At 41.4% G+C, this 16,411-nt stretch overlaps 1 protein-coding gene across 1 annotated transcript in view; it reads left to right on the top strand.

The window, feature by feature from the left end:
* LOC138296724 (serotriflin-like) overlaps positions 1-16,411 on the top strand; it is a 150,215-nt gene that overhangs the window by 94,555 nt on the left and 39,249 nt on the right. Inside the window, exon 7 of the mRNA XM_069236125.1 lies at positions 13,156-13,304. Coding sequence (XP_069092226.1) covers positions 13,156-13,304 — 149 coding nt within the window. The remainder of the gene's footprint in view (positions 1-13,155; positions 13,305-16,411) is intronic.

Raw genomic sequence — 16,411 nt, 5'->3', positions numbered from 1 at the left:
AGTATTGAGGCACCAGGCGAACGGTGTGGTTCATTGCTGGCATCAGCTACCAATTTCCAAAATTTCGTGGTGTCGTTTGTTTTAGCGGATTCCAGGAGGAGGACCCATCTTGATTCATCCCATTCCCTACGGGCTCTACCTTGTTCCTTTTTGTAGTCTTTTCTAGCTTCCCTTATATAATCCATCTGGCCACCTCTTAGGGCTCTCAGCAACTTATGCTGTGCTTCTCTGCATGCAGTGTTGAACCATCTTGCGTTAGAATTCTGTTTAGGCTCTGTTGCCGACTCTTTAGTAAGTAGAGTTTTTAAAGAGTTAAAAAACAGAGCTGCTATAAGCCCACCACTATCTTTCGTGGGTTGAAGCTTTGGCAGTTTCCTGGCGGCTATCTTGCTGATCAGACATAAAGACACCATAAAATGATGTTTTCAAATTGGAATACAGAAAATCAGTCAGATTATACCATCTGGAAATCAAATCTGTCAGGCATCTTATTATGCTTCTAGAATAGAACAATCATCTAATTCTCCTAAGGAGATCTTCTCTATATTTAAGGAAATGACTCAGTAACCTGTTGCCTCCAGTCTTATAGAAGCTTCCAAAGAACACAGCAATAATTTAGCCTGCTGTTTTCATAATAAAATTTCTGAGATCCAGTCAACCTTTTCTAATGACTCATCTAAAGAGCCTAAAAAGTTATCTCAGACTGAACACCATCACTCCAGACCCTCTCTCTCAGTCATCCAACCGATGACAGGAGATCTACTTGGAAATTATTTGTTAAGAATAAAATCAGGATCTCCTTTGGATCCTGCTCCTCCAGCCGTTTTAGTTCAAAGTTTGGATGTTATAGCGCAGATTTTCACTAATATTTTCAACAATTCTTTTTTAGTTGGTAGTCCACCCCAAATTTGGAAATACGCTATTACTAAACTTCTACTGAAAAAAATATAAGCTTGATGCATCTATATTAAGCAATTACAGACCTATTGCTCTTCTTCCTATAACATCCAAAATAGAAGAAAAGCATGTTAACAAACAAATTTATGGCTCCTTAGAGGAACATAAACTCCTACATCCAACTCAGATACAACATAGTACAGAAACCTCCCTTTTGGCAGTGACAGAAGAAATTCGATAACGACTAGATACTGGTGGCTATGCAGCAATTATTTTATTAGACTTGAGATGAGCATTTGACACAGTCGATCATAAAATCCTTCTTCAAAGAATTACTCAAGTGGGATTCGAAGGTACTATTTTTAACTGGCTTTCTTTCTTCTTAGAAGGTAGGTCGTTTCAGGTTTTGGATAGGTCTTTTTTTCTGATATCCATTCCTTTAGCTGTGGGGTCCTCAGGGCTCCTCTCTAAGCCCCACTCTTTTTAACTTCTATATGTCTCCCTTGGCTAAAATTGTGGAACTCTGTGGTCTCTCTCTGATATCTTATGCTGACAATACCCAGCTGGTCCATTCTTTTAGCACCAATGTAAACTATGATCAAGAAGAGCTATTCTCCTGCCTTACAGACATCGCTAAATGGATGTCAGATAGTAAGCTCAAGCTAAATGATGAAAAAACTGAAGTAATGTTGGTTGGCAGTTTTTTCCTACTTAAATCTCCTATCTCAATTCTGGAAGAATTGAAAAGGCTTCCTCCCCTGAAGGAAACCATAAAAAGCCTAGGAGTATGGCTGGACTCCTGTCTATCGATGGAACAGCATGCAAAAAAGAAAACGGCTTCTTGCTTCAATCTTCTAAGAATGCTTAGAACATTTTTCAAATATCTCCCCTTTCTTGACAAAAGACTTATTATTCAAGCCCCCATATTATCCCGCCTAGACTTTGGGAACATGCTGTTCCTGAGTTCTCCCATCTGTGTATTAAGGAGACTGCAGAATTTCGGCAGCCCGGCTACTCATGGCCATCCCCAGAACTGCATCGGCCAAACCAGCCTTAGCCTCCCTCCATTGGCTTCCTTTCCAGCAAAGGATTCATTTTAAAGCTTTGTGCATGGTACACCAAGCTCTTCATGATAGGGGACCTTCTTTTATCAAGCGCATGATCACACCCTACACTTAGATTCTCATCTGCTGCTCTAATTAACACCTGCCGTGTTAAAAAAACAAGATAAGGAGGTAGGTCCTTCACATTCAAAGCAGCGAATATATGGAATACCCTCCCCCTATCACCTCAAATGGACATGCCAAACTCTCTTTTTGAGGTACATTGAAGACTCTACTCTTCCCAGCATAAATTCTCACTGTGATGCCTTCATCCTCTTTCAGACCTGGGAGGCCTTTGGGTAGCCTTGCGCTTCATAAATCTATTAAACTAAACTGAACCAAACTAAAATAGTCTGATCTGACAAATTACCTATGCAGGAAAAGTTCATATAGCCAGGGTCAGGGGTTTTTCCTGTCTCCCAAACATCAATAACCCCATGACTCTCCTTGAGGGAATCCAAAGCACAATATACTCAGGATTTCTCCCACTCTATTTACCCTTGTGCTGATTCCCCACCCCCAAATGAATATTTAAGTCCCCACATATTACCAATGGGGTCAGCCACCCTGCTAGCTCTACCTCAAGCACTTTGGGATAATCTAAAATAGAATCATAAATGGAGCAGACCTCCACCCCATCCCCATTTGCCCATCTATCCCATTTATCCACCCTCAACCGTTTGACCGGACCCATGCAATTCTTAATGAAAATTGCCCGAATTGTTTGCTCTGAGTTATGCAAGCGCTAGAGTGTACCCCTGAATAGACAGCAAGTATCTCTTGCCCCATGAAATGTGTGTTTCCTACTGGCATATTACATCACTAGCAAGGGACCCCAAAATTGCTGCTACCCTCTGCTGTTTTAGTTTGTCGTCTAAGCCCCCCACATTAACAGAGCAGATGACTAATCTACCCATTTGGTATCTGATGCACCTTCCTCAGCCTTATACATACTTCTTATAATCTGGTTACCATACAAGCCACATGCCTACACCCTGCACCAATTACTCCATTACGTCCCCTTCAGGTTTTTTCTGTTTTATGCCCCCCCTCCAGCCCCTATGCCTCGCCCAGCCCCAAACCTTTCCTCCCCACCCCCTCCCTCTTTCCTCCCCCTGTCCTCCAGTCTCTGCCCCCCACACCCTGCTGAACCCTCCAAGCCTCCCACCCTTCCACCCAAGAGAAGCAATCAGACAAACCATTGGTCTGAGGTGATAAAGGCGCGGCCTCTGACCCATACCCTTAAACCTGAAAAAGATGGCCCAGAAGAAGGAAACCCAGAGGAACCCATGGAACCAGAGACTAGACCCTGCCGAAGTAATAACTAGGGAAAGAATAATGTTAAAGGGAAGCCTCCCTAATGTAGGACTCACCACCACCCTTAAGTACCTGAAGACAATAAGCCATGGGCCTGCTAGGACCTAATCACATGTTTCTACGTATTTCCTGAAGATATTATTTTGCTTGGATCTCGGAAGTGAAGATATGGGTTTGCTCCCCAATGTCACTTTCAGCTGAGCCAGGTTCAGTAAAAATGCCGGAACACCTTTCAATTGAAAGGTCTTGATGAGCCGTCTCAGCCGCCAGCATCTTTCAACAGTTATATGACAAAAGTCCGGTCTTACAAGAAAGGTGTTGTTCTCCACAATACGTATCACCTCCGGTCTGGCCTTTTCAAACATTGCCTGCCTCAGAAGAAAATTCCCCATATAGACCAGGATAGCCCTAGGTTTCCCATCATCTCTGGCCTGCTGCTTCCGTACCATTGGTACTCTGGGCCCTTTGGACTTTTTGGGCCTAGTTCCAACCTTACAGACCCGGGAATGCCTGGCGAAACAGGTCCAGCATATAAGACCGCACATCTGCACCTTCTCTTTCTTCTGGGATCCCAAGCACCCATAAGTTGTTACACCTTTGCCGATTTTCCTGGTCTTCCAGCTTCAACTGTATGTCAAGTAACTGAGATTTCTGAACTTTGAGCTGGCCCATGGCCACCGCAGCTTCTGCTTCGAGGGCAGCAGTTCTTGTCTCCAGATCAGTGACACGTTCAACAATGGTGTTGCAGGGCTTGGTTACGTTGCCGACCACTTCCTGTAGTTTGCGAATTGCTACCTGTGATCGACTGCTGTCTGCTCAGGTATCCATGCCATGATGCTTTGGAAAATAGTCTCCAACATAGGAGAGCATAGAGTAAGAGTATCAGGAGGTCCATCCGGCCTTGTTGTACTGCCCAGCAGCTGCTCGGTGGGGGAATAGTCCCATTTAAATCCTTAGCACCTATAGGCGGTGCCCCTGCACGTTTTGCCACCTTCCTAGCCATAGAAAAAGATTGTGCACCCATCTGGTCTGCTGAAATGCTGTCGTTGGCATTGGACCCATTAAGGGATTCTGACCCCCTGGCTGACCATTTACCATCATCTGACAATGAGAAAAAATTATCTTTGGTTTCAGGGTAAGAACTTGTGAGGAGAGCCAGATTTCAGATGTTCCTGTTTTGCCCAAGCTGACCACAAAATTTACTAGCTGTGGCCAAAGGGGATCTCTTTGAAGGAGGTACCTGCTTTACTGTGTTTGTGGCCTCGTTCCCCCTTCCCTCTGTGTGGGCTGCTATCCCCCCTCAGTCGCCCCATTCGGCCCTTCACCAAAAGCAGGTTGCTATTTCCTGTCTTCTCCTACTTCTTTGGTGGGGCCGACCACATTTTGGTCATGGAGTGCTGGTAATCCGGGGGCCATACTTTGCACAACCGTCCCCTGACTGTCATGAGGGGAAGAGGTAACAGCCGCAGCCAAAACAGCACCTTTCGACTGGCAATCTACTAGTATTGAGATTGTCAGTGGCTGCTATTAGTTCTAATTTCCAGTCCTTCCATAAGAGGAAAATATCATCAACGTATCTCCATTACGTTAATAAATTGAATTGCTTTCCTTGGTTTCTAAAAATGTTGTCAAGCTCAAATCTGTACATAAAAAGATTAGCATACCAGAAGGCTTGTTTATGATTTGATGTGTTGTACATATGAATGTATGTTCCTTGAGGCCTTATGCACTGTAACAAATCTGGGTTTGAGTATCATAAGAGATGCAATTCGGTCTGAATGTATGATGAGGCTTTTTAATGAGCTTAGTCCTCATGGATTATTGCGGTTGTTGTGCCTTAGAGGCATATGGGAACCCTATTCCATACACTGGGTAAGTGACTTGAAAATGTATAAGGTAGGGGTAAGTTAAGAATTTTGGTTGAAATTCACACCGCTTCATGATGGCGCACATTGGGAAAATATGGGTATCAGTGTCAAAATGTGGACTTTTATTTCCCTCTGTCCATCATTAACCACGCCAGTCTTCCATTTTGTTTTTTTAGGATCACTTTATTTATGGCCCGGAACCCTGCTGAAATATGGCATGCAAAGACACATTTAGCAGGTATCAAGGCATATCTGACTGTGCATACCATATATATATTTGAAATCCAATGGTTTGCTCCCAGCCACATTCCAATCTTCACCACAAGCACATCTGGTGATCATCAAAGTCACACCCTCCTGTGTGTATTGAGAGTGTCTGTTATTTATGCCTTGGTTAACCACTAACTTCCCTCCAGGCCATGTATGCTCAGCTGAGCACAAAGGTCAGTAGGTTATTTCTTGAACCTGTTTGTGTTCTTTTTACCAAAAGTTACAGCCCCCACCCAATGACTAGCACATGTACAGAAACTCTGGTTTCAGCACATATTTTACTGGTGTGTCTATTTCTGCCTCATATGTATTGTTTGTACAAAATGGAGCCTGTTCGCAAGATGGAGTTATTGTAGACATTTCGATTTCCAGACTCATTATCTATGCTTATGAACACACACTAGGGGCTTTCAATAATAGTAAAGATGGCAACCACCATTAACACTAGGAGTGCCTGTTACTATGCTTTTGAACGCACACTAGGGTCCTTCAAAAACAGCAAAGATGGCGACCATCATAAACAATAGGAGTTTAGTCACCTACACCAATGCACATTTTAGCGAGATAAGACGATTGTAGTGAATTACTTTTGATTCACCATGTTTGGAACTCTTAGTGGTTCATTAGCTTGGGTTTCAAGCATGGGGTAAACACCACAAAATAATTCTGTTAAGTGATTATGCACGTTTTACTGATAGTGCAGTTATTTGTATTTAGCGCAACTGTTTGGTGTGCATCATATCCTCACACTGGAAAACATGAAAACTCATGGTGACAGCCGATTCACTGTGTGATTTGTAGCCCTGAATAACAGGGTAGGTTTATTTGCGTGCCATAAGCTTTTGTTCAATGTCCTAGATGATATTCTTACAGTAGGTTGATTGTACTGGCATGCCTAACAGTGGGTTCTATAAGATATGGCATGAGGCTAATACTCACTCTTGAAAATTGTAACTGGATTTGTTCAGTGCAGTAGCTGACTGACAGGTAGCTCATGGAGATCATGTATATAGTATTATTTCACATTTGCATCTCTTTATTGTTTCATCTTGGTATGTCTTTTTTACATTTGAATATTGTTTGCTTATGGTGTGTTCCAAAAACCAAGAAATTGTCTTGTCACCACTTGTTTTTAATTATTTGGAAACATTTCCCCTGAATAAGGACTAGGCCCGAAGTGCATTGGGATTAAGTAACTGTTCGGGATGATCTAACTATGTGATGTGATGACACAGTGTTACACATATTAAAAAAGGATGGTTATATGTTGAAAAGAGAATCAATGAAAACTCTTGTTTTGAATTTACTTGGTGAACATTGATTACATTTTGAATAAAAGGATACTTGAACAGGGGAATCAAGAGTGACCCTTTTTGGAGCAGTGCATACAGGGGATGTTACTCCCATCTAGGGGAAGCACAATCTGTTCTATTTTGAGTAAAGAGGATAACACTACACAGACCCACATCTACTAATAATGGCTGGTATGATCCCCTGCATTGGTGCACAAACAGGCTGCATTGCATGACACACAGTTTTCACCATGGTGCAGAGGAAAGCGTGCACTTTCTAGTATAGGATGTGTGTTTACTCAAAGCATAGCATTACATTTTGGAAGGATGCCCTTCATTGGATGTTTCCTTGAGCTGTGGCACACATCTAATGACTGGATTTGTTTTAGAAAATGAACTGATTTCTCCTTGATAATGTCTGCTTCAAGAAGCCCATAGCTGTGATGCACTGCCTAATCTGAATATTTTAGTAGATCGGTTATTATTCAAAAATCTATTGGGTGTTTGCACTGTTCCTCTCAAGTAATGCACCAGTATCCCCTTGACACAAAATGATGCAAAGCAGGACATAGTGCTTTTCTGCACTAAGAGCAGGGCACCATTGCTATGAAAAATAAAGACCAATGTGTCACTTTGGATGGTTCAGAACCTTAGTAAATCTTGATCACTGTGTAATTTGAAAGAATCTGAAGAAGAAGCCATATGCTGGCAAAATGGCTCTTCAATTTAAGCATTTACTGATGATATTTCATATCCTTCAAACTGGGTCAAATGCGCATTTCTTTTTCCAGAAGTCAAAAATTTGAATACTTCTAAATTGTACGATAATAGCAGTTACTACTTACAGAGCGTAGTCCTGCTGTGTTTTCTGTTTTTATTTTTAAATATGATCATTTGCCCCATTGTCCGAAATATAGATTTTATGGGCCTCATTTACAAGGACCTAGCAGCACACTGCACCACCAGAGCATCATTTTTTAATGCCCTGGTGGCTCTGTGTGTAATCCTATATTCACAAGGCCACGCAAAGTCACCTTTCGTGGCTTTTCATCGCCTTATAAATATGGACCCCTTTCATGCATAACACTGTGTGAAAGGGGCGTTCCATTGGTGTTGCTTGGGGTGATCCCACACAACACCCATGAAACCGAAAGGAATCTGACGCATTCTGTTTTGCTTTCCTTATTTTATGACCGAGCTGACAAAACTTCTCTGGAATGCACTTATTAGTTTAAAGAAGATATTTATTATTACTTCACCACGAGGTTCCTGAAAGACGAGATTAGTAGGTTGGAAGCACACGTTTAAAAGTAGTCGCAGCAATGAAAGCAAAATATATCAAAGCACTTCTCAGTTGCAATGTACACAGCAAATACATGTGATTGTATTATAGCATAACTTCAAAGCAAAGAATAAAAGTCAAAATTTAATCACCGTAGGGCCTATCACTGCTCGTCATCCTTCTCATGCCTGCAAGTTGATGACTCCTGTTCAACTGCGAGAAGGAGATTTTCCACCCAAACGGGAGACCAGGCAGCTGACGTCTGCTCCTGACTGAAGTCCTGGAGAATCTCCCCTTGCTGCTGCCCAGGGCCACTGTAAAAAAAAAACCTGTCCCCTTCCTCTCAGACCTGGGAAATAAAACAAGCCATTGGAGATTGGCCAGATCTCCTAAGCCTCTCCTCTTCCCAAGGCTGAGCAGAAAGGAAAACACCAAATATATGCTCTCTTATCACGTTAGAGTTCGTGTGAATTCAACTTGAAAAACACAGCTTGGTCTACCATGTGGAAAAACACAGCTCATCTGCAATATCTCAACTGCAATGTCGAACTCCGCACTAAAGCTAGTAGGCAGCTAAACTGAATATAAAATGTAACGTCTAATGCCATGTTAAAGCCAATAGGCAGCTAAACTGAATACAGAATGTAATGTCTAATGCCATGTTAAAGCCAATAGGCAGGTAACCTAAATATCTAATGCCACGTTAAAGCCAATAGGCAGCTAAACTGAATACAGAATGTAATGTGCTCCTGATGAACATTGAACAACTAATATGAGCGGTGGTGAAACACAAAGTCATTGGTCAAACACAATTAATGGCATAACATCTACACCCTATGAACAAAGACTTTTGTTTACATACCTCTTATTTCAAACAAAAACTAAAAACAATAACAAAAAAAACCATTATAAGCAAATCAGATTTGAATGATAAAAACAATCACTGTAAAGCAATGGAAGTGGATTAACATATTGATCTCATAACCTTTCAAATCAGATACATCTACAATGAAAAGACAGAAACTTATATACTCTGATTCGGATAATAGTGGCTCTAAAACAGCAAGTTAATGTAGCATGAGTTTTACTCATGTAAAGGTACACGGTCCACCTGAAAGGTTTGCTGGAATGTAAGTGAAAGTCAGAGTTCCACACGAAAAAGCACAGACAGTTAATTGGCAAGGTTGCTTAGTTCCAGTGGAAGAATGTAATCAAACAAGTTGACAAACTTTATATTGATCCCATGTAGAACTTGAACTGAAGGAGCCAGTTGCGCATAATGGATCCATGGGGTTTGTACTTTGATCAATCAGGTTCAGGTTGGGGGTTCGTCCCTCCCCGAACCCACACGCAAACACCCGAAGGGAGACCACACAGCACACTCGTGGTCAGTGGCGAGTCGTGGTAGGATCTGCAAAGGAAAAAAGTATGACTTTTCTTGCAAATAACATTTGTCATCTGAAATGTCCCTTCTTCTTCCTTTCCTTGTTTTATAATCAGCAGGACGTTATTGGGGCCCTTTGTTATGATTTCTTCAGGTTCTAGCGGGTCACCTGGGGATTCCACCCACACTTTAGCACTGAGGTTTTTATCTGCTTCACCACAGCTTCCCTTTCCTTGCACTGTCAGAAGGGCTGGGTCAGACTCCTTCTTTACCAAACCTCTATTCACTGCACTTGTGACAAGTTGGGCAATTCTGTCTCCTATCTGTATGAATAAATCAGATTATTTTCTAGTTATCAGCATAATTTTGATTTCACCTTGGTAATCTGCAGCAATCACTCCCCCTAAAACTTGATCAAATTGTCATATCTGGCCTGGTAACTTTCCTCTCCCCAACTGATCTTTGACTGTTTGTGGGACAGATTGCTGTTGTGTGTGCTGACACATAGGACATTGCAAAATCACAATTTGTATCAAATCTAGGGGAATATGCATCTCTCTAATCTCTGCCTACCTGTAAGTGGCTTTTCCTCCCAGATGTCCACATTTCTGGTGCACCCACTTAACCATCCCCACCAAGTCAGAATTCTGGGTTGACACTTCTGTCTCTGAAATTTTGGCTTTAACATCTGCAAGGGAATTGAACCAGTTATGTACAAGCCATGCGAAAAACCAAACGGCTAATCCATTGGCAGTGAACCAAGAATCAGTGTAAAAATGACACATCTCAAGCAGCTCTTGCTTTAAAGTCTGACACACATTGTACAACTCTGCATATTGGTTACTTTTTCCTTCTCCTGTGGTAGACAACAACTTTTCAGTAACTGGATTGTATAATACTGCTTTCCACTGTCTTTTAGTACTCATGCATTTCAATGAATCATTAGTCAAACAAACACGCTTTTTATCCTCAGGGGACACAAATTCAAATGGTGCACTCAGTTTCACTGGTGACTCTTTTACCTGTGGTATTCCCTGCGCCCTCTCCTCATCCTGTAAAGGGGCTTGTGACACCTGTTCATGTAGGGCTGCAGTGACTCGAGCGTGTCTTGTATGTACCAGATCCAGTGTAGTATACCAGTCTCTTGTGCATGTCCTATATTGTGATATTTACTTGAACTCATCACCCACTGCATGATTGGTAGTTCAGGATTTAGAATTACATTATCATTTAATGTTATTTGCCCAGTATTCACTAGAGCCCAATAACAAGTCAAAAACTGTTTTTCAAAAGGAGTACAGCGCTCCACAAAGTCAGATAGTTTTCTAATCCAAAGTTCCAGGGGCACTCTTGTTCCCCCCTGTCTCTGCCACATATTTAAGTTGGTACATGGTCCCTGATTTACATCTAAATCAGTGTTTCCCTCTTGCACTGCGCACAAATCTAAAGTCTGTTGAATTATTTAATTTGCCAAATCAAAAGCACGCAGCTGCTTTTCACTCCATTTAAACTCATGTTTTTTTCCCAGTTACTTTGTACCAAAGTGTTAAGATTTTACTCAGATGAGGGGTATACTGTTTCCAAAAATCAAACAATTTTGTGAAACTCTGTGTCTCTTGCTTAGTGCAAATAGTAAGAAACTCTAAAATCTTTTTTTTTTACCTGTGACAACATCTGTCTATTTTCTGGATTCCACTGAATTCCCAGAAACTGCACATTTTGCGACAGTACTTCTGCCTTGTCTGAATTAATTTTACTTTGCAAAAGCGGTCTGAAAATAACATTCTCAACTTTGTGCTCAGTGTAATCTTTTAAGGAATGCACTTCAACTGTCAACAACTTTGGGCTGCTCTGCACACAGAGATATACGCTCTGTTCAAGAGGCTCACACTGGCCCCCACCTTTTTTAACCTTCTCATTACTGGAATGGGAAAAGCCAGATTCTCCTACAATAGTTTATAGATTTCAGCATTATCTTGCAATAATTTGTTCTGGCTAATTTGGTCACGTAAATTCTTATTTTCATGTTCTAATTGCCTACATCTCTCCTGCATTTTTCTGTAAGCAGACAAAAGTATCCAAACCCTTCTGTCAAGATCAAAAGGGACATCATTTCTTTCAAAAGGCACATTTTCTACATTTGAAAACACTTTTGCTTTATCAACGCATTCATCCCAAGACTCACAAAGTAAACAAGAAAACATGTTTCTCACAGCACCATAAGGCAGTTTAACTTCACATGCATTTTCAAACATTGTCTGCCATACTTCTTTAATTCTCTAAACAACAAAAACAATGACACTTTTAAATCGTGCACCTCCAATCTCTAACTCGACTCCCAGACTGTCGACTAACGCCAAAATGTTTTGCTTTCCTTATCTTATTACCAAGCTGACAAAACTTCTCTGGAATGCACTTCTTAGTTTAAAGAAGACATTTATTACTACTTCACCACGAGGTTCCTGAAAGACGAGATTATTAGGTTGGAAGCACACGTTTAAAAGTAGTCGCAGCAATGAAAGCAAAATATATCAAAGCACTTCTCAATTGCAATGTACACAACAAATACATGTGATTATATTATAGCATACCGTAAAAGCAAAGAATAAAAGTCAAAAATTCATCACCGTAGGGCCTATCACTGCTCATCCTCCTTCTCATGCCTGCAAGTTGATGACTCCTGTTCAACTGCGGGAAGGAAATTTTCCACCCAACGGGGAGGCCAGGCAGCTGACGTCCACTCCTGACTAAAGTCCTGGAGAATCTCCCCTTGCTGCTGCCCAGGGCCGCTGTAAAAAAAACCTGGTCCCTTCCTCTCAGACCTGGAAAATAAAACAAGCCATTGGAGATTGGCCAGATCTCCTAAGCCTCTCCTCTTCCCAAGGCTGAGCAGATAGGAAAACACCACATATATGCTCTCTTATCACGTTAGAGTTCGTGTGAATTCAATTTGAAAAACACAGCTTCGTCTACCATGTGGAAAAACACAGCTCATCTGCAATGTCTCAACTGCAATGTAGAACTCCACGTTAAAGCCAATAGGCAGTTAAACTGAATATAAAATGTAATGTCTAATGCCATGTTAAAGCCAATAGGCAGCTAAACTGAATATCTAATGCCACGTTAAAGCCAATAGGCAGCTAAACTGAATACAGAATGTAATGTGCTCCTGATGAACATTGAACAACTAATATGTGCAGTGGTGAAACACAAAGTCATTGGTCAAACACAATTAATGGCATAACACATTCCCAGATTTTCAAGTCTGGGAATGCATAAGATTCCTACGTCACTTCAGGGGTGGCACAAGAGTGATGCAGCGGGGGAAATATATTTAACACCTCTTGTGATTGCTTTTATGCAGGAAGGTGTCCCTTCATGTGCAAAAAACAATCATCCTCACAACACAGGCTCCCTTGCACCATGGTGCAAGGGTGCTTGCAATGGCTTGAAATGGCACTAGGCAGCAGTTTGTGTGCCAGCGCAGGGAGAGAGGACAGAAATGGGCCATATCTTGTAGATACAGCCCATTTCTGACCTTTCCCAGTGGCACAGGGCTGCCCTGCGGCATGGGCAGTGTAAATGAGGCCCTATATTTTTCAGCTGTGAAAAAAAGTGTAGATTATGACAGGAAAAAATTGACTCTGAAATGTCATGCAAGAATTTTATGTTTTTTTTTTGCTGTCCCTGATAGATTTTCTGAAGTACCCTAATTTTAATGTATTTGCATTTTTTTTTTTAGATTTCAGATGTGGGGAAAACCTTTTTATGTCCTCATTTCTTGCGGACTGGAAGGACGTGATCACATCTTTTGACAGTGAGAAAGTTGATTTTGAGTATGGATCTGAAAACCCTTCCAGAAATGGCAACGAGATTAGGCACTATACTCAAGTAGGTCTCCAGCTCCAAGGCAGTCTTCAAAGATCTTAATTTTTAGAAAGTGCATGAACTGTCTTTCTTCTGCGTAGATGTGTAGCACTTCGTCTTGTATATGTTGTTGTAAGGTATTCAATATTTTGAGATAACTTAATAATATTACTTCCTTTCTGCATTATGTGCAACGTTTCAAAACAGAGTACATGATGAAATGAGATGAGACATAACATACGACATAAGATAAAATAACATAAAATAACTTTAAATAAGAAAATACTATACAATATACCATACTTTATCAACACAACATATAACACATAACTGTTAGACCTGGCATAGTTAGGGTGGTCTTACTCCAAACTTTCTGTCTCTCACCTCCTGTTTTTGATGTTTCTTTTTGTTGACCACAGGACTCTGAGCACTCTACCACGCTAATTAGGGCTAAAGTGCATGTGCTTCTCCCCAAGACATGGTAACGTTGGTGTATACACAACTGGCATATTTAAGTTACTTTTAAGTCCGTTGTAAAGTGGTATTCCATATACCAAATGCCTGTAAATTAAATGCTACTAGTTGGTCTGCAGTCCTAATTGTGCCACCCGTGTAAGTAGCCCTGTAAACATGTCTAAGGCCTGCCACTGCAAAGTCTGTGTGTGCAGTTCCACTGCCACTTCACCTTGGCATTTAAAATCTCTTGCCAAGCATTAAACTCCTACCCCTAAGGTAGGCCCTCAGTAACTCCAAGGGCAAGGTGCTATGTAAGTAAAAGGCAGGGCATGTACCTTTATGTTTTACATGTCCTGGTAGTGACAAACAGCCTACTTTGTTTTTCACTACAGTTAGGCCTGCTCCTCTCATTGAGTAGCATTGGGAATTTCTTAATATCTTTTTAATTTTTAATTTCTGATTAGAAAGGGGTAGACACTCCATGTTTCATATCCTTGGAATGGTAATGATAAATTGTCTTTACTGGTAAAGTCAGATTAAAAATTACTATTTCAGAAATGTCATGTATAGAACGTGGGCATTTCTCTGGTATTACTGCTCTATGTGCCTTAAAGCCTGTTTCCAATACATATCTAGGCTGGCCTGGGTGACAGCTACATTTGTGCATTCTCTCCACGCAGCCACAAAGAGGACACTCATCTGCATCTGCATTCATCTGCATACTGATGGGTCTTACTGGGCAGGGAGGATGGGAGGGGTCCACACTTACACTTCAAAGTGCCCTGACACCACACAAAGGACTGATTACCCCTCAGAGATAGCCTGGTAGGCAGGGGCGGGTTGAACGCAATCCTTGTGCACTTCAGAGAGCTCCTTTGAGGTCACCCCCACATCAAAGTCTTTTTGGGTATAAGTACTGGGTCTCTGACCCCATAAAAGTAGTACACTACTGGACCTGGAAGAACTCTGTTGGAGTAAAGGCTGCTGTGCTGCAGGATTACCAATCTGTGCTTGGCTGTTCTGAGGAACCGCTTCCCTGCTTTGCTGAGCTCCCTGCTGCCTGCCGACTTCTGCCCTGCTAAAGAACCCTGAGTGTCTCCAAGGGCTTTCTGTCTTGCCCCCTGTTCCTGAATTCTCAGAAACATCAAATACTTTTTTTTTATTTCTTATTATTTATAATCAGTACACAACAAGATACATTGTCACTTTCAGAAAGTAAAACAAAAGAAAAAAAAAAGGATCAACCAAGCTTGTCTATGAAATAATTTTCCCAGATTAGGGAGAACTTTTTAACATTACCTATTCTCCTAGCATATCTCATCTCCTGAAGTCTAACTTGAAGCATCCTATTATACCATACTTGACTAGTAGGAGATAATTCAGACCAACAGTTTCTCAGCAACAGTGACCTAGCCACCACAGTGGCTATAAATACGAGCTTCTCCAATCGAGAGGAGAGTCTTGCCTCAGGATCATAGCCCAAGCTCAACAGGCGAATACTCGGAGATATGGGTACAAACACAATGGATGTTAACATTGCAAAAACCCCTTCCCTGTATCTCTGTATACATCTGCATGTCGCAATCGTATGTATCCAGCCTGCGCCCCTATTTCCTTGCACTGAAAACACATATTTGGGTTGCCGATCCCCATACGAGATAGGGTTTGCAGGGTTCGATACAGCAACCATTTACAAAAAAATATCATTCGATGCCAATTGGCCCCTCGTAGCACAGAGAAATTTAGGCGGTTAATAGTCTCCCAGTAATCACTTGAGACCACCATGCCCTCCTGACTAACCCATTTCTTCTGAGCTCTTATCCCCAGATCCACTTTAATCCTTTCTGCCAAGAGCCTTCTCCATGCCCCTGCATTCCCTATCCACAAAGGTGTAACTAATTCTGATACCAATGATTGGGTATTAATGATAGAATTAATATCTAAGTCTTTAAAAACCTGCAGCAAAATATTGTAGGATCGGACCAGCAAAAGATCATTGTTGACTGTGATCATGATTTTCCATGGGGCTTCCCAGTTACCCTCAACACGAAAATCTCCAATTTTACTAAATCCAGCACGCTCCCACCTTTTCACCATGACTTCGTTAAGCTGAGTCCCTGAACCTAAAGAAATCTGTGAGAGTGGAGTGCCAAAATGTACGGAAGGGATTGAAAAGTTTGTAAAAAAAACCACTCTTCTCTTGAGAAATTTTATAATGAACTTTTTTAGGCGATTTGGTCAAAAGAGCTGGGTTCCGAATATTATGCTCTCTGCATATTAGCATCCGAAAATCTGTAAAAAACTTGGAGCCAACAGAATATTCTAATTTAAAGCTAGCATAATAGTGTGCAAAAAATGCATAGTAATAATCTTTGAAATTGGGTAAGGCCAGTCCCCCCTTCTCCTTATCGGCGTACAGTATACTCAAAGCGGCTCAAGCCTTTCGGTTCTGCCAGATAAAGGAGTGAAATAGAGATTCCAATTTTTAAAAAAAGGGTTGCGTTAAAACAAACAGAATAGCCGCAAACAAAAAATTAAAAAGTGGTAAAATTGACATTTTAATTAATGCAATGTGGCCTAGTATAGAGACAGGGCGAGGCCTCCAACGAGTCAGTAAAGCCTGAGTTTTCTGAAGTAAAGGAGCGAAATTCAACTCATAGGGATCACTTATATTG

This window comes from Pleurodeles waltl, chromosome 5 (genome assembly GCF_031143425.1).
Source record: "Pleurodeles waltl isolate 20211129_DDA chromosome 5, aPleWal1.hap1.20221129, whole genome shotgun sequence".
Lineage (NCBI taxonomy): Eukaryota > Metazoa > Chordata > Amphibia > Caudata > Salamandridae > Pleurodeles > Pleurodeles waltl.
The sequence above is the reverse complement of the archived record's forward strand: the minus strand, read 5'-3'. Positions and strand labels throughout refer to the sequence as shown.